This window comes from Oryctolagus cuniculus, chromosome 1 (genome assembly GCF_964237555.1).
Source record: "Oryctolagus cuniculus chromosome 1, mOryCun1.1, whole genome shotgun sequence".
In the NCBI taxonomy this organism is placed as follows: domain Eukaryota; kingdom Metazoa; phylum Chordata; class Mammalia; order Lagomorpha; family Leporidae; genus Oryctolagus; species Oryctolagus cuniculus.
In genome coordinates, this window is record NC_091432.1 from 230,881,604 (window position 1) to 230,904,648 (window position 23,045).

The following is a 23,045-nucleotide window of genomic DNA, read 5'->3' on the forward strand; positions in this document are numbered from 1 at the left end:
GTTATACGTGCATTCCTAGCTAAAATTCTCCTCAGAATACCCCAGCCTGACTCAGCCTTCCTCCTTCATAGCCTACAGGTACAAATGAAGTAGGAGCAGGCCACCTACAAGCTAGGTGTAGCCTAGCGGTTAAGATGCCCGCATCCCATGTTGGAGAACCCGGGTTCAATACCTGGCTCCAACTCCTGATTTCACCTTCCTGCCACCCACATGTGATAGATACCTGGACTGAGTTCCAGGCTGGGATTAGAGTCCCACTTCCCAGCTTCCACCCTGCCCAGTTCCAGCCATTGTAGGTATTTGGGGAGTGGACCAGCAAATGGAAACTCTCTGTCCCTTTCTCTGTCTCTGTCTGCCCCCACAACAAATGAATAAATAAATAAGTTTTTAAAAAGCAATGGAGGCAGCCGGAAGCTTTAGTGGGCTTTGGAATTTGATGCACAAATGCTTCAGGAGTTCTCCGTCTCAGCACTCACCACACGTGTGGACAAGGGCAGCGTGCATGTCCGCAGCACGTGGACAGTTCAAGTCCATCACCCACCCCCAGCATACCTTCTGGCCAATGTTGATTTAAAAGGGCGTGAAATAAGTGTGGGTGCTTGCAATGATAAACTTCAGTTATCTGGGAAACGGACCCATCAGAATATATCCTCCTAGTTTTCCTGTTGATGTCAAATGCGCAACATGTCCCCGTTTCATTATCACCCTAAATTGTCATAGATGCAGTTGCTGTTTAAATGGCTCTGAAGTCCTTTGTAAAGCAGGTCATACTTAAAGCAGCCAGGCTTTATTGCAAATTAAAGCATGATTAGGTACCGATATACTCACTCCAGAACAGTGAAATAAAAAGGACTGAAATGCTGAGTTTTGTCAGAGGTTGTGGGCCAGCTAGAATTCTCATCTGTGTTGCTAGTAGGCAGCCTCTTCAGGAAACTGTCCGTGTCTACGAAAGCTGAACGTGTGCATCTGCGGTGTCCCAGGATGTGACCCAACAGAAAGGAGGGCTGTGTGTGACAAAAGACCAACCCAGGCCAGCGCCGCGGCTCACTAGGCTAATCCTCCGCCTTGCGGTGCCGGCACACCGGGTTCTAGTCCCGGTTGGGGCGCCGGATTCTGTCCCGGTTGCCCCTCTTCCAGTCCAGCTCTCTGCTGTGGCCCGGGAAGGCAGTGGAGGATGGCCCAAGTGCTTGGGCCCTGCACCTGCATGGGAGACCGGAAGGAAGCTCTTGGCTCCTGGCTTCGAATCAGCGCAGCGCGCCGGCCGTAGCAGCCATTTGGGGGGTGAACCAATGGAAGGAAGACTTTTCTCTCTGTCTCTCTCTCTCACTGTCTTACTCTGCCTGTTTTTTAAAAAAAAAATAGAGTTATCAAAATGACTTCTAAGCCTAATTCATAATGTAGTAATATATATATGCTTAATTTAATACATTAAATAACCAGCCCAGTAGCGAGTCTCACAGCTCCATATAATTCTGAGTGGAGAACATGAACTATCTGGAGATGTCGCCAGTCACTGGACAAGTTTTGAAAATGTCTGTGATCTTTCTCTTCTTTTTCTTCTTTGTATGTATGGGGGTGTGGCATGGTTACCAGGACTACTTGTTTTACTGTGGTTTTTCACGTGTATTCATCGTGGAATGAAATACTGAACTTTAGCCAGAGAGAAAAAGACATTTGTGCCCATCCACATTGCTGATCCCTTCTTCTGCTCCCGATTCTGTTAATACCTTGGTCAAGAGCACTGGTTCTGGAAGTCCAGTGGCCCTCAGAAGCAGCTGGATGCTTGTTAAAATGCAGAGTCTGGGAGTCCGTTGCGGCATAGCGTGTAAAGCTGCCGCCTGTGACACCGGCATCTCACCTGGGCACAGATTCTTGTCATGGCTGCTCCACTTCCAGTCCAGCTCCTGCTGGTGGCCTGGGAAAAGCAGCAGAGGATGGCCCAAGTGTGTAGGCCCTGCACCCACATGGGAGACTTGGATGAAGCTCCTGACTCCTGGCTTCAGCCTGGATAGTGCTGGCCATTCTGGCCACCTGGGGAGTGAACCAGGAGATGGAAGGTCTCTCTTTCTCCATCTCTCTTTCTCTTTCATATTCTCTCTCTCTCTCTCCCGTCTTTCCCTCTCTCCCCCTCTTCCTCTCTCTGGAACTCTGACTTTCAAATAAATAAATACATCTTTAAAGAAAGTACAGATTCGAGATCCCACCGCCGGAGGTCCTGGGGAGGAGCTCTGCCATGGGTCCAGGACTGTGTGTTTCAACAAATTTGAGAAGCACTGAGCAAGGGTCTGGCTCTGCCCGCCTGTCTGTGCTTTGCAAGTCTTGGAGGCCAGGGACTTCCATGTGCTGGTAACATAAGAGCTTCCCCTGCAGGCTCTGTGGAAGCTTTCTAAGACCCAGTGCCTTGGAACTATAGCAGCAACAACCATGGAGTCTGATGCAAAGTCCAGCTTCCTGGGTGGACTCTGCCCATGTGTGGCCAGCTGGTGCCTGAGACTGGCTGATGGACCTCAGGGTCAAGCCAGAACTGCCTGGTGTCCTGGACCAGGAGTACTGCTGGGGGCTCATGGTTATCAAATGAATGACTGTTGATAACGGATCACGCAGAAATCCTGTAAGGGACAAAATCCTGGTATTTGCTCCTCTGGAGTCCCAGCTCAGAGGCAACACCTGGGACACGTGATAAAAGTCACCATCCCTAGTGGAGCAGGTGGGGATCTCGAATAAGCTGAGGACAAGCCGTCCCCGTGCCGACCTCCTGACCAAGCGGGCCACTCTGAATCTAATCACGGGGAGATGTCAGAAACCCCAAGTGCAGAAGGGGGGGTGCTGCACCCTCAGAAGTGTCTGTGCCATGAAAGACAAGGAATCTGTGACATGTCCCAGGTGAAGGGGCTGTGCAGACACGGGCCACGCAGTCTGTTCTGAAGAGGGAGACTCTTCCAACAGCACTGCGGAGTCAGCTGACAACTCTGGGATCCCATGGAAATGGTCTACGCAAAGTCGTTAAAAATTGATAAAACTGTGTGGGCATTGTGCTCATGCAATAAAACGTTCATATTCTTGGGGGATACATGTTAAAGTATTTAGGGAGGAAGGCTTATTATTTATGCATCTGAGTATTAAATGGCTCAGAAAGATTCTCTGTGTGTGTGTGTGTGTGCATGTGTGTAGGAAGGGAATGAACAAGCAAATAAGCCAGGGGGTAAAACAGTAATAGCAGGTGAATCTGGTAAAGGATATACAGATGCTCCCTGCGCTGTTCTAGTTCCTTAAGATTCATTATTTATTTGGGATACAGAGTTACAGAGAGAGGGAGAGACAGACAGAGGTCTTCCATCTGCTGGTTCACTCCCCAAGTGGCCACAACAGCCAGAGCTGGGCTGATATGACCAGGAGCCAGGAGCTTCTCCTGGGTCTCCCATGCAGGTACAGGGGCCCAAGCACTTGGGCTATCCTCGTCTGCTTTCCCGGGCCATTAGCAGGGAGCTAGATCAGAAGAAGAGCAGCCGGAACTTGAACCGGCGCCCCTATAGGATGCCAGCATCGCGGGTGGAGGCTTAGCCTACTGTACCACAGCACCAGCCCCCTGCACTGTTCTTATTGCAGCTTTTCTTCAGTTAACTGTAGACTTGTTAAAATTTTTTATTTATTTATTTGAAAGGCAGAGTTAGAGAGAGGGAGGGAGGGAGAGAGAGAGAGAGAGAGAGAGATATCTTCCATTCTCTGGTTCACTCCCCAGTTGGCTGCAACAGCTGGAGCTGGGCCGATCCAAAGCCAGGAGCCAGGAGCCTTCTCTGGGTCTCCCACGTGGGTGCAGGGGCCCAAGCACTTGGGCCATCTTCTGCTGCCTTTGCCCTGCATTAGCAGGGAGCTGGACCGGAAGTGGAGCAGCCGGGACTCGAACTGTGCCCTTATGAGATGTCAGCGTTGCAGACGGTGGCTTAACTCATTGCAGCACAGTGCCAGCGTCTTTTGCAGCTTTTATGTGCTCATAAATTTAAAATTATTTCTAAATAAAAACTTACACGTATGTAGCAATATTAGTGTTTAAGATTTGAAGAAAAACTGGTAAAAACACCAAAATAAGAAGAAACTTTAAGCTATGTTTTTACTCCTGGAGAGGTTGAAAAGGCAGGACATAAAAAAGGAGACAGAAGATGATGTGATGGTTCAGATATAAAAAGGAAAGAGAAAACCCCTCTGGAAATGGAACTGGCTTCTGTCCCGGCTCCCCAGCTCCCCAGCTTGTGGTCTCAGGCGAATTGTTAGTCTCTAAGCTTCACTTTCCTCGTCCGAAAGAAAAGGGCTAAAATAGAATCTGTCTCATCGAGCTGGCGGGGTGGTTCTGCAGGAAACGCGTGGACAGAGCTGAGCCTGGTGCTTTGGCGTTCAGCGCTCTTAGCAGAACAACGACAAACACGGAAACCACCCTGGTTCACTTCATAAAGTGACGTGACCCAGAAACACGTGCAGAGAAGCCTGTCCGTCCATCTCACTAGCAAAGGGCACAGAGAAATCATTTTTAAAATCCAGCAGCGATTAAAAGGATACTAGGGCCAGGACTGTGGCGCAGAGGGCTGAGCCACTGCCTGCAATGCTGGCATTCCACAGGCGCACTGGTTCAGATCCCAGCTGCTCCACTTCCAATCCAGCTCTCTACTAATGCACCTGGGAAAGCAGCACAAGATGGCCCAAGAGCTTGGGCCCCTGCACTCACATGGGAGACCCGGATGGAATTCCAGACTCCTGCCTTCGGCCTGGCCCAGTCTTGGCCATTGCAGCCATTTCGGGAGTGAAACTGTGGATGGACTATCTCTCTCTCTCCCCCTCTCTCTCCCCTCCCCCTTCCCCATAACTCTGCCTTTCAAGTAAACAAAATAAAACTTTAAAAAAATACCATGCCATGATGCAGTGGTAGGGTGCATTCCAGACAGCTAAGAGCCCGTCATCGTCAGAAGAGCTGTTCCTATAGTTCTGTACGTTTCTACAGTCCCCCCAACCCCGCTTTACCTAGTCTCTCAGTAGTCCCCCCCCCACTCCACACCCAAAAAAAAAAAAAAATCATTCAACAACCTTCAGTATTCTTCCTGGGAAAAGCCTCTTTGTAAAGTCACGATGAGAGAAAACTTCCTCAACACAATAAGGAAGCTGACCACGAATACCTTGATAAGTCGCGAGACGTCTATCACAATCCAAAAGTGTGTTCCGGTCGTCTGTCTTGCGCACTTGGCACAGGGCAGATGCCAGCAGCACCTGAACACAGTGGCACCCAATCTCTCAGAGAATCCGACATCCATCCAGCAGTCTCCTCCCAGGCCGTGGGAGAGTCGGACGTTTGCAATGAAGTCAGATGTCACAGAGGTAGGAGAAGATAATGTTTAATTAGTACTGGATTAACAGAGAAGCTGTTTGGAGATCCTTGATCCTCATCTCATGGCACACTTCAAAGGAAGTGTTGGATAGCCTTGAGAGTGGAATATAAAAGTTGAGTCATAAACCATCTAGAAAAAGAGGTCGATAGTCTGGTTAATACTGGTATGAAAAGGCTTTTAATATAATGGTACTAAAGATAGAAACCATAAAAGGGAAAAATTCAAGAAATTTGCTTACATACACATTTTAAAATATCTGTGTGGCCCAAAATACCATTAACCACATTTAGAAGTAAGAATTTATTTAGGATAAATTATTTGCAGTCTGCTTCATAAGTAATTTGTGAAGAAAAAAGAATAATTGAACAACTAGCAAAGGACTCCAACAGGTAAGCCAAAAAAGAATTGTAAATGACCAATAAAAATATGAATAAAATATTCCAGGCTGGCGCTGTGGCTCAATAGGCTAATCCTCCGCCTTGCAGCGCCGGCACACCGGGTTCTAGTTCCGGTCGGGGCACCGGATTCTGTCCCGGTTGCCCCTCTTCCAGGCCAGCTCTCTGCTGTGGCCAGGGAGTGAAGTGGAGGATGACCCAAGTGCTTGGGCCCTGCACCCCATGGGAGACCAGGAGAAGCACCTGGCTCCTGCCTTCGGATCAGCACGGTGCACCGGCCGCAGCGCGCCAGCCATGGCGGCCATTGGAGGGTGAACCAACGGCAAAAGGAAGACCTTTCTCTCTGTCTCTCTCTCTCACTACCCATTCTGTCTGTCAAAAAAAAAAAAGAAAGAAAAAAAAAAGAAACAATCGGGGGTGGGCATTTAGTCCAGCAGTTAAGCTGCCTGCATCCTATATTAGTGTCCCTGGGTTCTGTTCCCAGCTCCTGACTCCAGCTTCTTGCTATGCAAACCCTGAGAGGCGGCAGTGACGGCTCAGTTGGGTGCCATCTAACGGGCAACCTGGGTTGAATTACAGGCTACAGGCTACAGGCTCCGGCTTCAGCCCTAGTTGGGAGCTGTGACAAGCACTTGGGGAGTGAGCCTGCAAAAGGGATCTCTCTCTCTCTCTCTCTCTCTCTCTCTCTCCTCCTTTTTTTTTTTTTTTTTTTTTTTTTTTGACAGGCAGAGTGGACAGTGAGAGAGAGAGACAGAGAGAAAGGGGTTCACCCTCCAATGGCCACCACAGCTGGCGTGCTGCGGCCGGCGCACCGCGCTGATCCAATGGCAGGAGCCAGGAGCCAGATGCTTTTCCTGGTCTCCCGTGGGGTGCAGGGCCCAAGCACCTGGGCCATCCTCCACTGCACTCCCGGGCCACAGCAGAGGGCTGGCCTGGAAGAGGGGCAACCGGGACAGAATCCGGCGCCCCAACCGGGACTAGAACCTGGTGTGCCGGCGCCGCTAGGCGGAGGATTAGCCTAGTGAGCCGCGGCGCCCGCCCATCTTCCCTCCTTTCTTCCTCTTTCCTTCCCCTTTCTCTTCTTTCTCTGAATCTCTAAATAAATATATTTTTAAAACAACAAATAATTAGACTATAAGTATGCAAACACAGAATTAGAAGATGTTGGTCACAACTTCATTTACAATAATAAAATATTAGAAGCATTCCAATTGTCCAGTAATTATGTCCGTATAAGAAAATAATGTAGAGCCACTAACATTAGTATTACAGAAGTAGACATTTGGTGCAACAGTTAAGACGCCACTTGGGACTCCAGCACCCCGTGTCAGAGTGCATGGGTTTGAGGCCCACCTCCTCCTCTGACTACAGCTTCTGCTGAGGCACACCCTGAGATGAGTGGCCAAGTACTTGGGCCTGCCACTCACATGGGAGACCCAGAGGGAGTCTAGGCCCCTGCCACTCACATGGGAGACCCAGAGTGAGTCTAGGCCCCTGCCACTCACATGGGAGACCCAGAGGGAGTCTAGGCCCTGGCTCTTCCTGGCACAGCCCTGGATTTTGCAGGTATTTCGGGAGTGAGCCCGCAGATGGAAGGGCTCCCTGTCTGTCACTGTGTGTCTCTGTCTTTCAAATAAATTTTTAAAAAATCAGTTAATTAATTTAAGGTTAGTATTGAAGAAGCAAATTTATTGCTATGGAAAAATACTAAGTGGGAAAGTGATCCGTGAAACTGTGTGTGCAGTAAGATTCCGTTTTGGTAACAAAGATACAAAGGTGTATGCATAGGGAAAAATTAGAAAAGAAGCCATACCAGAGCATGAATGACGATTTCTTTGGATAAAAGGTTCCAGTAATTTATGTTCGTCCATATTTTTCACATTGGTTGGGTGATTTTTATGACACTTTTATTCAAATTCTGGGAAGCCCAGAAGTAAGATGCCGCCAAGATGTATTCTAGGCCTAGAAAAGAGAGCACATAAAAGAGGTACCTCTAGGGGGCGCCAACTCCAAGACACGTGAAAACTTGAATGGGACCTGATCCTTGTCATGAAGAGCCAAGCTCGCTGATGCCTGGGTTCTTTCTCCTACGGCCGGTGTGGGAAATGCTTGAATGCTTGCGGGGTGTGAATTCAGGCTGTGTCTTCTCAGATGACAGCGAGTGGTCATGGCTGTTGGGTAGACGCTGTTAATGGTGATTGTTTCTGGCTCTTTATCCTCTGGTTCTTGGCCAGAGTCTGGTTCACTTTCTGGATAAGCCTCTTACGGCACAACTCTGTACCGTTACAGAATGCGACGGCACTGCCAGGCACTTGGCGAAGAACGGACGTGCACTTGGAGAACCCAGAATACCACACCAGATGGTATTTCAAGTATTTTTTAGGACAAGGTAATGATGCCACTGTGGTGACCGGGAAGAAAGGATATTCAAAATGAGAATGGGTGTGGGCGTAATTCCTGGTGCCCTGGATAAGTGGAACCCACCCGTGGAGGGACAGCATCAGGGCATTTCACTCAGCGTCCACAGTCAGCTCTGTAAATTCAGCGGTTGAAGTCAGAGTCGTGGCCCAAGACTTTTCTTGTTTTGGTTGGGTGGGCTGGGTTTTTGGTTTTGGGGTTTTTTTGTTTTGTTTTTTGTTTTTTGTGTTTTTTTTTACTTTTTTTTTTTTTTTTTTGGCGGGGGAGTCCCTGGGAAAGTAGAAGAGATTAGTAGATAATGAGTGATTTGTGAAATAAATAAAATTTTCAGGGGGTTGGGAGAAACACCTTTACACTTAGCAAGGCAAGCAGCCTGCCTGCTGTGGGTTTTGTGACTCAGTTCCAGGGCGTGAGAGACAGAGCTGGTGTCCTGAGCGAGGCGCTAGACTCCGGCATCGTCCATTCACCAGTGACGCGTGTTTGTTATCACCAGGCGACATGCAGAGCAGTGGGGGTGCAGGTAAAGGAGGTCGGAACGCCTGCCCTCGTGGAGCCCATAGTGCGGCTTTCTTCCTGCTTCCGCCGTTACTGATCATTGGGCCTCACTCTAGTTCCTCTCCAGTTCTCCGGGTGTGAGTTTCCCATGTGTGAAGTGAGGGCATTGCTAGTAGCTACCCAGTAGGTCTGAGCAGAAGTTTCAATCTGATGTGCAGGAGTGAAACTAAGCCTGGCACCTGGCACAAAGCACAAGGTCAACCATGAACAGCTGTGCACATTTAAAGGGAACCGCTCACGTGGAAATACACGGCAAGGCGGAAGGTGGGAGTGTGGTTAATGACAGAAGACGTTAGGAATGGAGGGTAAAAATGAGGTAGAGAAACTGCGTGTCAGGCCAATGCATTCGTTTGCAGCGGATGTGACGATGGAGCATGAAAGGAGAGCGCTAACCTAAATGATATCTTTCAAAAAACCTGATCCTGGGGCAGGCGCTTGGCGTGGCAGCTAAGATGCCGCGTGGACGGTCGCCGTACCGGAGCACCTGGGTTCAGTGACCCGCGCTGCTCCCACTCCGGCTTCCTGTTAGCGTGGTGATGACTCAGCTGGTTGGGTGGCTGCCATCCAGGTGGGAGACCTGGAGTGAGTTCCTGGCTTCTGGCTTTGGTCTAGCCCAGCCTCCCTTTTGCAGGAAACCAGTGCCTGGGAGATTCTCTCTCTCTCTCTCTCTCTCTCTCTCTCTCTCTCCCTCCCTCTCTCTCTCTCTCATGGGTGTGTATGTGTGCACACTTCTCTTGCCTTTTAAATAAATATTTTTTAAAAAACTTCTACATTATTCTAAGTTCATATCGATTTGATCAGGCAGAATTTATTCAGGTGGGTGGGAAATGTAGAAGCATTTATAAAGAAAGAAACCAGCAGGAATGCTGTCATCTTCCCAGATACAGACAAGCATTGTGCCCAGAGCAGTTAAGACGACAGAAAAACAGTACCGCAAGTTACAAGTAGCAGGAAGCCCGCCTCACACTGGCTTAGGCAGTAAGGGGCGGAACAAGAAACCCAGAGGGAGCAGGCTCAGGGTTGGTGGGTTCAGAGGCTCCGTGATGCCCTCTTTCTGCCTCCCCAGCCTTGGTGTGGCACCCTTGGCCCTCAGGCTGACCCTCCTCTAGGTCCCAAGCTGGATACAGCCGTCCCGGGGTCACTTGCAGCCACCACCGCAGCCGGAGGAAGCAGAGTAGCTTTAGGTGTGAGAAGGCCCTTCCAGAAGCCCCCGGCAGCTTTCCCGTCTTGTTTAACTGTCCGGCAAGGGACCAGATGTCGGCAGTCTCTGACGGGGGAGTGCATGATCAGCAGAGGGGGATCAGGTTCTGTCCTGAGCTGGGCTTGGGGAGGGCCGGACACCTCCTGCGGCATCCGCTGCAGCCCGTGCCTGGGAGACCGTGCCACGTGCTCGCTGTTCCAAGCCTCTTTCTTTTCCAGTCCATCAGAACTACATCGGGAACGACGCAGAGAAGAGCCCCTTCTTCTTGTCTGTGACCCTCTCCGACCAGAACAATCAGCGAGTCCCTCAGTACCGGGCAATTCTTTGGAGGAAAACGGTGAGTACCTAACCTCCATCGCCAATCCAGAGGTGAATTCGCAGGGCGGCCCGAGTGGCTCAGGGAAGCCTTTTTCCGGCGGCCCTTTGAGTTTGGCTGCTCCAGGATTCCACCGTCCAGAGATGGGAGCTACGCGCCCTGAGCTTGCAGCAGCTTCTCCCCTGCGTGCCGCTAACCAGACGCAGCCACTGCCTCCCTCCTGGCCGCCGGGAAGACAGCGCTGTAGTCACGGAGGGTCTCAGTGCGCGCACCTCCGTGGTCTCCCAGGCTGAGGTGATGATGAGCAGGCTCATGTCCACCCACAAGAAGCAAACCTAGTGCAGGGACGCCGTCACACCACGTGGGGACCACCCACGTGGCCCTGTCTCGGGAGCCACTCCATCAGCCACCGCCTCAGCTGTGGTTGAGGTTTAGCCCCTTTCGTCAGTCTTTCTGGGCAGAAAAACAGTTCAGGACTCGACGTGACAACGGCGCCCGGCTTGCGGGCTCTGAGCTCTTACGGGAGAGCGGGGAGCCGAAAGCTGCTCTTTCAACTCAAAGACGCAGGTCTGTCTGCAGCCCGGGACGGCTTCCTTACGCTATGTCTTCCTTTTTCTCCTGTGTTCTGCATTCTTTTTCTAGGAATTCTTGACATTGGATCTTTCTCACTTTCCTCATTTTTCTCTTCTCCTGGTATTTCTTTTACGGGAGAGTTTTCCGAGACAGTGCAGCGCACTGGAAAGAACTGAGGGTTTGGGGCAAGCAAGTCAGAGCCAATGACAGACTCCTGTTACGTGAATCTGAGGAGGCTGCCTGTGTCCTCTGAGCCTGCATTTTCGTCTTTGTAATGAGGGGAAAGCCCGGCCGGCGCCCTGGCTCACTAGGCTAATCCTCCACCTTGCGGCGCCGGCACACCAGGTTCTAGTCCCGGTCGGGGTGCGGGATTCTGTCCCGGTTGCTCCTCTTCCAGGCCAGCTCTCTGCTGTGGCCAGGGAGTGCAGTGGAGGATGGCCCAAGTGCTTGGGCCCTGCACCCCATGGGAGACCAGGAGAAGCACCTGGCTCCTGCCATCAGATCAGCGCGATGCGCCGGCCACAGCGGCCATTGGAGGGTGAACCAACGGCAAAAGGAAGACCTTTCTCTCTGTCTCTCTCTCTCACTGTCCACTCTGCCTGTCAAAAATAAAAAAAATTTTTTAAAAAAATGAGGGGGAAAGCCCTGGGCCATAGCACAAAGGGTGAGGAGGGGTAAAGCTATTCCATTAAGTGAGATCTTGTTTGATAAAGCCACTTTTGCCCAGTATCCCAAATCGTCAGATCTTAAACTGCCTAAAGCACAACACATTTGACTCATTTTTTAAAGATTTATTTATTTATTTGAAAGACAGAGCTACAGAGAGGCAGAGAGAGAGAGAGAGAAAGAGAGAGAGAGAGTGAGGTCCTCCATCCACTGGTTCACTCCCCAAATGGCTGCAATGGCAAGAGCTGAGCCGACCCAAAGCCAGAAGCCAGGAGCTTCTTCCCAGTCTCCCACGTGGGTTCCGGGGCCCAAGGACTTGGGCCATCCCCTACTGCTTTCCCAGGCCATAGCAGAGAGTGGATCGGAAGTGGAGCAGCCGGGTCTCGAACCGGCACCCATATGGAATGCCTGCACTGCAGGCGGCGGCTTTACCCACTACACCACAGCACTGGCCCCCACATTTTACTCTTGAATTGGTGAAGACAGTGTACGATTTAAAAGCAGTAAACAAATCCTGCTCAGAAACTGCTGATCCTGCTAGTTGGTGACTTTCTGGGGATAATTGTTGACATCAGTATTTAAATAAGTGCATGCTGGTTTTGATCTCTGCTCCATGGTGTACCAAAAAAATTCCAATGTAACTATATGTAACTATATCTAGAAAAGAAATAATGTAGAAATTTAAAGATGGAATAATTTGATTTTTATGAGATATATTTACAAATATACACATGTGTGTACTTACATATACACCCTCATTTTTGTGTAACTTCAAAAAAAAAACCCGAATTTCCAAGGAGCACTACACAGTGAACTGTGATTAGGAACTTTTTATAATGACTTAAAATAGGGGCCAGCGCTGTGGCATAGCGGGTAAAGCTGCCGCCTGCAGTGCTGGCATCCCATATGAGTGCCGGTTCAAGTCCTGGCTGCTCCACTTATGATCCAGCTCTCTGATACGGCTTGGAGAAACAGCAGAAGATGGCCCAAATCCTTGGGCCCCTGCACCCATGTGGGAGACCCGGAGGAAGCTCCTGGCTCCTGATCGGCGCAGCTCCGGCCACTGTGGCCAATGTAATAACAATAACATTTAACATTTGTTGAGCACTTTCTACATGCCAAGAACTACCCTAAGTCCTGCAAATGCATTATCTCCATGGACGCTCTTGCCGTCAGGGAGATCAAATGACGCGGCCAAGACAAAGACCGGGAAAACCTAGGCCTGAGGGGCTGAGCCCCCGCCACTGTGTAACACCAGCTCTGTGTGCAAAGCCTCTCCCAGACTCTGAGCTCCTGAGAGTCAGGAGCATGCCTGCTTGTGCTCAGTGTCCCTACCACTGCTGCAGTGCCTGGCACATGGTGGGAGCTTGATAAATATCTATTGAACTAATTACTCAATGACACCAAAGTCCAGCTAAACCTCTGTGCCTAAAAGCTTCCATGGTATGCCTCAGAAATTTTTGTTTCCTAAAGCAACTTTTTTTTTTTTTTTGACAGGCAGAGTGGACAGTGAGAGAGAGAGACAGAGAGAGGGTCTTCCTTTTTCCATTGGCTCACCCTCCAATGGCCGCCGCGGCCGGTGGGCAGAGGCCGGCACACTGCGCTGATCCGAAGGCAGGAGCCAGGTGCTTCTCCTGGTCTCCCATGGGGTGCAGGGCCCAAGCACAGCAGAGAGCTGGCCTGGAAGAGGGGCAACCGGGACAGAATCCGGCGCCCCGACCTGGACTAGAACCCGGTGTGCCGGCGCCGCTAGGCGGAGGATTAGCCTATTGAGCCGCGGCGCCGGCCACCCTGAAGCAACTTTAAGGGTAAAAAAAAAAAAATCCATCTGATGTAAAGTCCTACTCATGAAATTATTTCCTGCAGGGAAATTTTGGCACTGCCGCCTTCCAAAGCCTGTCTCTGGGGGTCAGTCCCACGTTCAGCACAACTCTACTGCAAGCCAAGTTCACATGACAGCTTAGGGAGATGGTGGTGGGGAACTGTGTGTGCCTTTCTCCGGAGTGCACGCATCATGGTCTTCTCATTACTCCCCTAGTGGGAAGTGACAGTGCCTTCTTCCAAAGCCTCTTATCTCCTGCACCAGGCACGCTGTTTTCTGGCCTACTTTTTAAAGCAATGTATTTGTTTAATGTCTGTTGGTTACAGTATTCCTGCCTCTCTGGGTTCAGAATTCTCTCTCGGGGGACAAAGAATCAGTCTTTCCCATTTCTTTGCTTCAACTTGATGGTTGAGGACAGGGGGAGAGGTTTGACGGGGCCTCGGGGTGGCAGAAGAGGACCTTGGAGCCACAGCCCCCCCCCCCCCCCGCTTCCTGCTTTCTTGTGTGTTGTGGCTGATCTGACCAGTGACCACTGAGTCATTCTGATTCTTGTGGGTCATGGGAAGCACCCGCCCGTGACGCCCAGGGAACAGCCATTGGCTGCTTGGGGAGTCACTCCAGCCTGATCCCAGGTCTCCACTATTCTCTGGACCTCTCAGAAGCTCTGCCTCCCACCTGCAAGCCACGGATCGGATGGGAGGAGGCAGGACCTTTGCCTCAGGCCAAAGTCTGGACTCTGCCTGGTCATCAGCACTTGCAGCTATTGAGTCACTGCCCCTCACCATCAGCCTGTGCAAAGAAGCAGGTGCCGCACAGCCCTAAGGTTCCCGGGAAAGGCCATGCCTGGGACGCGGCCTCAGGGCCTCCCGGTCATAACTTGCAGCATCTCCCGCCTCCCTTCAAGGCACCGGAATCGAGGTCCTGGCCCCTAAGCCCTTGGCCTCCCTGCCATCTTCCTTCCTTCTCCTTCCACAGGAGCAGGAAAGGGTAGGCTTCTGCCTTTTGAGAATGGATTTTCTCAACGTCATATCTTCCCCCTCCAGGAAGTAAGTCACCTCACCTCCTTACCCGAGACTGGGCCAGAGAGAGTGAGGCAGGTGCAGGGGTAATAGCCCTTTGTTTCCATTTGCAAAGAGATCGCCTTTATCTCATTATAAAGTGTGGTCTGCACTCTGAGGACAAAGCTGGGGATGGCACAGGAGATGGGAGCGCTTCCTGAGGGGGTGTCATCTAGAGAGACCAGAGGAAGGGACGGCAGCGGGACGTGTTCCAGGCAGAAGGGAGGACAGGGCGGACAGACACGGAGTGCTCTCTGCCGTCACTCCTGGCTGCCATTAGAGATGCCAGGGGGTGGGATTTCACCCCAGGCCCACTGTGAAGGCAGCAGGGCCGGGCCCCTCCTTCATGCAAAGCCTCTTACCTAGACCCTCAGTTACATGTCTGGAGCGGGGGAAGTGTTTGTTCCCAGATACAAGACGAAGAGCTGAATAGGTGTGGGGAACTGAGAAAGCAAAGCAGAACACTGGCCTCAGAGTCCTTACTGAGGCCCCCTGCCCCAAGACGGGTGCTGGAGGCTGTGGGACACCCGAGGGCCTCGGCCCTCTCTCCCCTACCGTGAGCTCCCGTTCTGTCCGGTTATAACAGTCAGAAAAATGCAGCAGTACAGCAGTGCATCACGCAGCTTTACACGGCCCTGCACATCCCCACTGGGTTTCTTCCAAACACGAAGAAAAGACTTTAAAAAAAAGGATTCATGCTTTTGGAAAAATTCCATCCAGAAAATACAGCAAGTGAAAAAGAATCCGGTGACAAAGAGATCATTCACAGCCCCCCCCCAAGACCCAGGGCTGTGCACACACCTGCATGCACACACACCTGCACACACACACCTGCACGCACACTCACCTGCATGCACACACTCACCTGCACGCACACACACCTGCACGCATACACACCCGCACGCACACACACCTGCACGCACACTCACCTGCACGCACACACCTGCATGCACACTCACCTGCACACACACACACCTGCACACTCACCTGCACACACTCACCTGCATGCACACTCACTCACCTACACACACACCTGCACACTCACCTGCACGCACACACACCTGCACACACACACCTGCATGCACACACACTCACCTGCACACACACGCCTGCACGCACACACACCTGCACACACACACACCTGCACGCACACTCACCTGCACGCACACTCACCCGCACGCACACACACCTGCACGCACACACCTGCACGCACACACACCTGCACACACACACCTGCATGCACACACACTCACCTGCACACACACACCTGCACACACGCACACTCACCTGCACGCACACACACCTGCACACACACTCACCTGCACGCACACTCACCTGCACACACACTCACCTGCACGCACACTCACCTGCACGCACACACCTGCACGCACACACACCTGCACACACACACTCACCTGCACACACACTCACCTGCACACACACACACCTGCACGCACACTCACCTGCTACCTAAGCCAGGCGAAGGGAGGTCAGCGCTGCCGTGTCCTGCCCGTGCACGCGCTTGACCCCCTCGTTTGATGGCCCCGCTGGAAAACAAACCCTCTGACTTGAATGCTGACTCTGGAAAGCTACGAGGCGCTGGAGATGGAGAGAAAGGCCTTGACCAGTTTGCAGTGAAGAAAACGCAAATCCTCTGTCTCCAGGTTCCATAGCCCCAGAGGCCACGGAGGAAGGTGGTGTTGTCTCCCGCTCCACACGCTCTTGCTCGAGCCGGTGAGCGTGTGGGAGGTGGGCAGTGGCCACTGAAGAGCAGGGCCACAGGCAGAACTCGGGTCTCATGGCTGGCATCTGTGGAATTTGCTAACACGCATTCCTATCCGAGTAGTCCTCCATACTGAGAAAAATGTTAAAATCTCCACACAGGTTACAAAAGAAGAAACTCAGCCTGGGTGCCTGCAGAAGGCTGGCTTCTAGCACAGGCTCCGTGCTTGGCTGCGGAGAGCCTGCTCCCTGCCTGCCTGCAGTGGGCAAAGTGAGGCCTCAGGGTGGAGACAGAAAGTCCTGTTCCCGAAAAGAGATTGGGAGGCCAATGTTGTGGCACAGTGGGCTCAGTGGCTGCCCAGAGCGCCAGCATCCCATATGGGCGGTGGTTGGAATCCCGGCTGCTGCACTTCCTGTCCAGCTCCCTGCTAATGTGCCTGGGAAAGCAGCAGAGGATGGCCCAAGGGAGCTGCAAATGAAGTTGATGAGTGAGCCAGCAGATGGAGGGTCTCTGTAACTCTGCCTTTCAAATAAATAAATCTTTAAAAACAAAGAGAAAGAAGGGAAAGGAAAGGGACTGTGGGCTTGAGAAGGTTGAAGAACTCTCCCAGGCCACTGTCCAGGGCTTTGGCAGCTATGTCCCCAAAACAAGAGAAAAGTTCTACTTTTTTTTTTTTTTTTTTTTTTAAGATTTCTATATATTCACTTGAAAGTGAGAGTTACAGAGAAAGAGGTAGAAACAGAGAGAGAGAGAGAGGGAAAAACAGAGAGGGAGACCTTTATCTTCTGTTTCATTCCCTAGATGGAAGCCAGGAGCCAGGAGCTTGTTTGGGGTCTTCCACATGGTGGCAGGGGCCCAAGTACTTGGGCCATCCTCTGCTGCTCTCCCAGGCCTATTAGCAGGGAGCCGGACCAGCAGTGGAGCAGCCAGGACTTGAACCAGCGCCCCTGTGGGATGCCAGTGCTTGCAGGTGGCAGCTTTGCTTTACCTACTTTACCTGCTAGGCCACAACACTCCCAAAAGTCCTACCTTCTTGTTTGCAGTTTCCTGCAAGAGGTGCCCAGACCCTTCCTTAGCTATTTGTGATGCCAACTCTATGATTGTTAGGAAGAGAGCTTTAACTGTGTGCCATGTGAAACTCCCTTTTGCTAACTGTAGTATAAATCCTTGGTGGATTGTGAATCGGTGTCCTCTCCTGTTTAGACAGTTAGAAGGAGAACAGCCGGCGCCTGCCCTGGGTGTCTTGAACGTGGGACTGTGTCATTCCCTTCTCAGTCAGTGCGCGTTCTCTGGGTGCTTCCTGGAGTTAGACACAGCGGTACTCCTGGAGCGAGGAGGAAATCCGCCTTAAATTAAAGCAATATATATTGGGCCAGTGCTGTGGTGCAGCGGGCTAACGCCCTGGCCTGAAGTACCACCATCCCATATGGGCGCCAGTTCAAGACCTGGCTGCTCCACTTCCGATCCAGCTCTCTGCTGTAGCCTGGGAAAGCAGTGGAAGGTGGCCCAAGTCCTTGGGCCACTGCACCCACGTGGGAGACCTGGAAGAAGCTCCTGGCTCCTGGCTTCAGATTGGCGCAGCTCCGGCCGTGTGGCCATCTGGGGAGTGAACCAGCAGGTGGAAGACTTCTCTCTCTCTCTCTCTGCCTCTCCTTCTGTCTGTGTGTAACTCTGACTTTCAAGTAAAATAAATTTAAAAAATTAAAAAAAAAACAATATATAGAAAGGCACACATTATGAAAACCTGTCTAAGCCAGCGCCGCGGCTCACTAGGCTAATCCTCCGCCTTGCGGCGCCGGCACTCCGAGTTCTAGTCCCGGTTGGGCCGCTGGATTCTGTCCCGGTTGCCCCTCTTCCAGGCCAGCTCTCTGCTGTGGCCAGGGAGTGCAGTGGAGGATGGCCCAAGTGCTTGGGCCCTGCACCCCATGGGAGACCAGGATAAGTACCTGACTCCTGCCATCGGATCAGCGGTACGCCGGCCACGGCGGCCATTGGAGGGTGAACCAACGGCAAAGGAAGACCTTTCTCTCTGTCTCTCTCTCTCACGGTCCACTCTGCCTGTCAGAAAAAAAAAAAGAAAAGAAAAGAAAACCTGTCTAGATTCAGGTGGCACGTAATTCAAAGTCTCTGACTTGGAAACACTACATCTGGGTCCCGTTGAGCGTGCGGAGACTGTTTCCTTAGGGTCTCTGAGGCTTACCTGATTTCTCAGCTCAGAGACCTGGTTTTGATGGAACGTCTGCTCCCCACAGTCACTCGGACGATGAAGTCCCGGATGGTGGAGAGTCAGGCTCGGATCCGTAGATGCTGGGGAGAGGGCGACAGCGGAAGATGCTGTCAGATTTTTCCCAGTGTTATGCGTGTTTATTCCGGTACATGCCTCTCAGAGAGGAAGGAGGAAGACTAGACAGGCCTTCCTCTCACCTGAGGTCCTCTGACAGACGGAAGTTGCCAGCTCCCTCACTGATGTGGTGCTTCCGCTTTTCCAGGGTACCCAGAAAATATGCCTTCCCTACAGTCCCACAAAAACTCTGTCTGTGAAGTCCATCTTAAGGTGAGTACTGAGGGGTCAGAGCCCCACACCACACGTCGCAGGCCTCTGCACACTGTTTCGTTTGGCCGTTCTGATGGCAGCTCCCCCATTCGTGCCGTGACTGTGTGCGCCTGGCGCCCCCGCGGCGCCCCCACAAGGCAAGGACTGGTGCTGCCCCAGCTCACTGCTGAGGACAACAGTCACCTGCTGGATTTTTGCTGCATTCACTCAGATACTTTGGTTTTATAGAGGAAATCAAGAAATATTTTTTCTTTCGTGTTTCTTTCTACTTTGAAATAGAAACCCAGACGTCAGCAAAGGCTTCTCTAGGAAGAATGTGCTCATTCTCCACCAAACAGGAGGTGGGCTGAGGAGAACATCGGCCGCCCCCTGCTCACGTCCCACCGTCCCCCCTAACCTCTCCCGGGGACGCCACCACTCACATCCTGTCTTGCTTTGTCACCAGCTAAGACGTGGGGTCACAGTCACTGGGAGCGTTCTCTCAGTAAACCTTGAACATGGCTCCTTACCACCCGCATTCCATGCAGCAGGTGTGGGCGCATCGGAGAGGTGAAGGATTCGACGAGGCTCTCACAGCTGGGATTCCAGCTCAGGTCCATGGGCCCCAGAGTTCGGGCTGTTAACCACTAACGCCGAATCCTGGCGGGGAAGGGCTCATGCCAGGGCCCGGCAGTTTCCTGTCCGCTCCAGTGCAGCTGGGTGGTGGCAGGAGTGTGCTTGTGTGTCCCCAGGTCACACACAGCATCACTCGCACTCCTCGGAGGGGAGGGACTTGACTCGGTCCAGAGTTGCTCCTGGCTGGCTAAATGGCACCGCGATTCAGAAGCAGGGGCTCCAACCCCATTTCCAAGCTTCATTTGATCTCCAGGTCGCAGATCTCCTCCTGTCTTTCCTCCTGTGCTGGCTGCAGCTGAGTTAATCAAGCCTGGGCAAAGAGGTGTCTAATTTTTTTGAGCACAGAAACATGCTACTGTTTCTCGGGGCTTTGTATTTTAACTTTCTCTGAGACAGTATTTTCAACTGTGCTAGCTTGGATTTCTGTGACTCTTTTTTGCCCTAAAAAGAAGTTACTCCAGCCTCTTTCTTCTTTATGTTTAAAGATGAGACACATTAAAAAATTGCAAAAATGCTAAAAAAAAAAAAAAAAAGATGAGATATGTGATACAGCAGGATTTGCTTTCCCAGCTACCATTCACAGCCAAAGCAAATTTTAAAGATGTGGAAAAATGAAGATTTCTACATTTTCTACAGTAAAAGGAAGACTATCTTGTAATGAGCATGAACTTAAAAACTGAAGAAGAAATTAAAATAGAAATACTATGGAGACAGATAAACCTGGACTCATTTAACATCACAGCCTCAATTTCCTCATCCTTAAATTGGGCATAAGTGGTACTTGCCTCTTAGGGGCCAAATGAGATAGTCCATGAAGAGCACATGGCGGGGGCCTGGCTCGTGGCAGGGGGCCTGGCTCATGGTGGGTCCTGGCTCATGGCGGGGGGCCTGGCTCATGGAGGGGAGCCTGGCTCGTGGCGGGGGGAGGCCTGGTGTGTGGCAGGGGGAGGCCTGACTCGTGGCGGGGGGCCTGGCTTGTGTCAGGGGCCTGGTGTGTGGTGGGGGGAGGCCTGGTGTGTGGTGGAGGGAGGCCTGGTGTGTGGCGGGTGGAGGCCTGGCTCGTGTTGGGGCCTGGCTTGTGGCAGGGGCCTGGTGTGTGGTGGGGGGAGGCCTGGTGTGTGGTGGAGGGAGGCCTGGTGTGTGGCGGGTGGAGGCCTGGCTCGTGTTGGGGCCTGGCTTGTGGCAGGGGGAGGCCTGGCTCGTGGCGGGGGGACCTGGCTCGTGGTGGGGGGCCTGGTGCATGGCGGGGGAGGGCCTGGCTTGTGGCGGGAGGCCTGGCTGTGGCAAGGGGAGGCCTGGCTCGTGGCGAGGGGCATGTGGTGCGTGGTGTGGGAAGGCCTGGCTTGTGCCGGGGGCCTGGCATGTGGCAGGGGGCAGCCTGGCTCATGGTAGGGGGGACCTGGCTCATGGCCGGGGGGGCCTGGCTCATGGCGGGGGCTCTGTGAAGGTTAGTTCCTGCGGCTGGCCGTTGCCTTTCTCTGATGGACATTGGAATCCAGCTGAAGGGGCCTTAGAGGTGTCTAGTTTGGCTTCCTTGTTTTACCTCTAGAAGAACTTTAGGAAATAATGTTGCTTGTGCAGAGGACCCGGTGCCAAAATGTCTTGTTTAAGGCGACCTTTTGCCCTGAGTGGCAGAGGAATTGCCAGAGGAAGGCAGAAACGGCAGAGAATTGAATTTCATCGTTTTCCTGTTAAATAAAAATCAGTCTGGAAGACAAATCGAGGTGGCCTGGAACAGATGCTGCTTCTCCCTCCCTGCCTCTCTCGTGACACGGGTGAACACGCGTGCCGCCCGCGGCCTCCACACGCATTCGTGCGTCACTCACTTGGGGGTTTGTTCTCCCGTGTGCCGGGCCCTCCAGGAGTGCAGCTGCGACTTCCTAGGCACTGTCGCTTGGCTTCTGTGGACAGCTGGGGCTGCTTCCACGTTGTGTCGCTTCCCTCCCACTGCAGCTCACTCTGTCCGTTCTGTTTCAGTGCCATGAATCTGGACAAATTTGAGAAAGGCCCCAGGGAGATTTTTCATCCTGAGATACAAAAGGTAACGGGAAATTTCATGCTTCGTGATTGCAGGGAATCCATCCCCGTGTTAGGCGAGAACTGCGAGCGTCGGGGGCTCTGAGTCTAGGGTACGGAGCCAGGGCGCTTGCGCAGTTTTACACGCGCTGTCCGGGGCAGGGAAGCTCGCGCCTGAGGTTCTGCCTCTCTGCATCTGCAGTGGGGCCTGGGAATCTGCGTTTCCAGCTCCATGTGGTCCTCGATCCGTGAGCCGAGAGACGGAGCGTGTACCGGAAAGATCTCACTGGCATAAAGCCAGTCTTTTTCCTGAGTGCTGCAGAAATGTGTAGAATGGGAGTGAGATTTTCCAAACTTGGGAAAATACGAAGCACGGTCCCTGAGCTCCCACTCATGCCGAACACTGGGCTGGCTGCCCCCAAGAATAAGGAACCTGTGGCAATCAGCCCTGTGTTCTTGGGACTTAATGCTGTTAAGGAAGAGCAGTCTGTCTTGGGAGAAAAACAAAGAGTTTTGATTCATACCCTAGATAACAGTTCATCCGAAGAATGTCAACCACACTCCTGTCTTGCAGTTGTAATCAGTCTGGCCTCGAAAGCTTCCCTGGGTACCTCCAGTTTTAGCCATGCCTGGAGGGGCGCCAGTCGCAGGTCACAAACGCGGTTCAGGGAGCTGGGCCCAGTGTGCAGGGCAGCAGCAGTGAGGCAGCTGGGATTCTGTCCTGGAGGCAGCAGGAGCCCCTGGGGTCTTTCGCAGGGGGCTGTGTGCGAAAGGCTGCGTCCCAGGGAACACGGAGGGTGGGCGGAGCGCGAGGAATCTCGGTTTAGGTACCTTTAAGGCGCGGCAGGCTTTCCGAATGAGGGTGTTGCCTATCAGCTTAGGAGGCGGTGACTCCCCAAGCCTTCTGTTTCCATGTGCTTTTTGAAACAGTCCTCCCACCGTGTCCCGAGCCCAGAGGAACTCAAGCTTAAAACTGCGTGTGTCCAGTTAAACCTTAAGCACCTTCAGACCACACTATGCTCAAAAGTGATTCTGTAAAGCAAACTTTAAAACAAATTGGAGTTATAAATATGGCAGTACCAGCATGCCTTTCTCATCTCATTCACACAGATTATCATTCCTAATCCTTTGCTGCTTCAAGTCTGGGTGTGACCAAGCTGCTCTCCAGACACGGCCCCCAAACCCCCCCAGCCAGCTCTGCAGTGCTTCCTCCTGTCTCGTGCCTCCGAGCCATGCTCTCAGCAGAGCTCGGCTTGGTCCCTGTCTGCTTTCTCTTCTCCACAACATAAAAAGACAAGAGGCAGACATGCAGTGCAGCGGTTCAGCTGCCATTCGAGACACTGGCATCCCATGTTGGGGTGCCTGGGTTCAAATCCTGACTCTGCTCCCAGCTTCCTGCATACCCTGGGAGGCAACAAGTGATGGCTCCAGTGTGTGACTCCCTGCCACTCACATGCGAAAGCCACACCCAGTTCCAGACTCCTGGTTTCAGCGTGGCCCAGCCCTGGCTGTAGTGAGCATTTCGGGAGAAGCTAGTAGATGGAAGACCTCCCTCTCTCTGTCAAAAGATTTATTTATTTATTTGAAAGTCAGAGTTACAGAGAGAGAGAAGGAGGAGCAGAGAGAGAAAGGAGAGGCAGAGGGGCCAGCGCTGTGGCACAGCGTGTTAACACCCTGGCCTGAGTGCCAGCATCCCATATGGGTGCTGGTTCTAGTCCCAGCTGCTCCTCTTCCGATCCAGCTCTCTGCTATGGCCTGGAA

At 52.2% G+C, this 23,045-nt stretch overlaps 1 protein-coding gene across 7 annotated transcripts in view; it reads left to right on the plus strand.

Moving 5' to 3' along the window:
- Positions 1-23,045, plus strand: part of GARNL3 (GTPase activating Rap/RanGAP domain like 3) — a 161,284-nt gene that overhangs the window by 81,699 nt on the left and 56,540 nt on the right. For 4 of the 7 annotated variants that reach the window (XM_051854945.2, XM_051854951.2, XM_051854988.2 and 1 more), the window contains 4 exons: positions 8,057-8,156; positions 10,160-10,278; positions 18,589-18,653; positions 21,246-21,309. In XM_051854945.2, coding sequence (XP_051710905.2) covers positions 8,057-8,156; positions 10,160-10,278; positions 18,589-18,653; positions 21,246-21,309 — 348 coding nt within the window. The remainder of the gene's footprint in view (positions 1-8,056; positions 8,157-10,159; positions 10,279-18,588; positions 18,654-21,245; positions 21,310-23,045) is intronic. The other 3 variants (XM_051854974.2, XM_051854970.2, XM_051854963.2) reach the window with 1 other exon arrangement.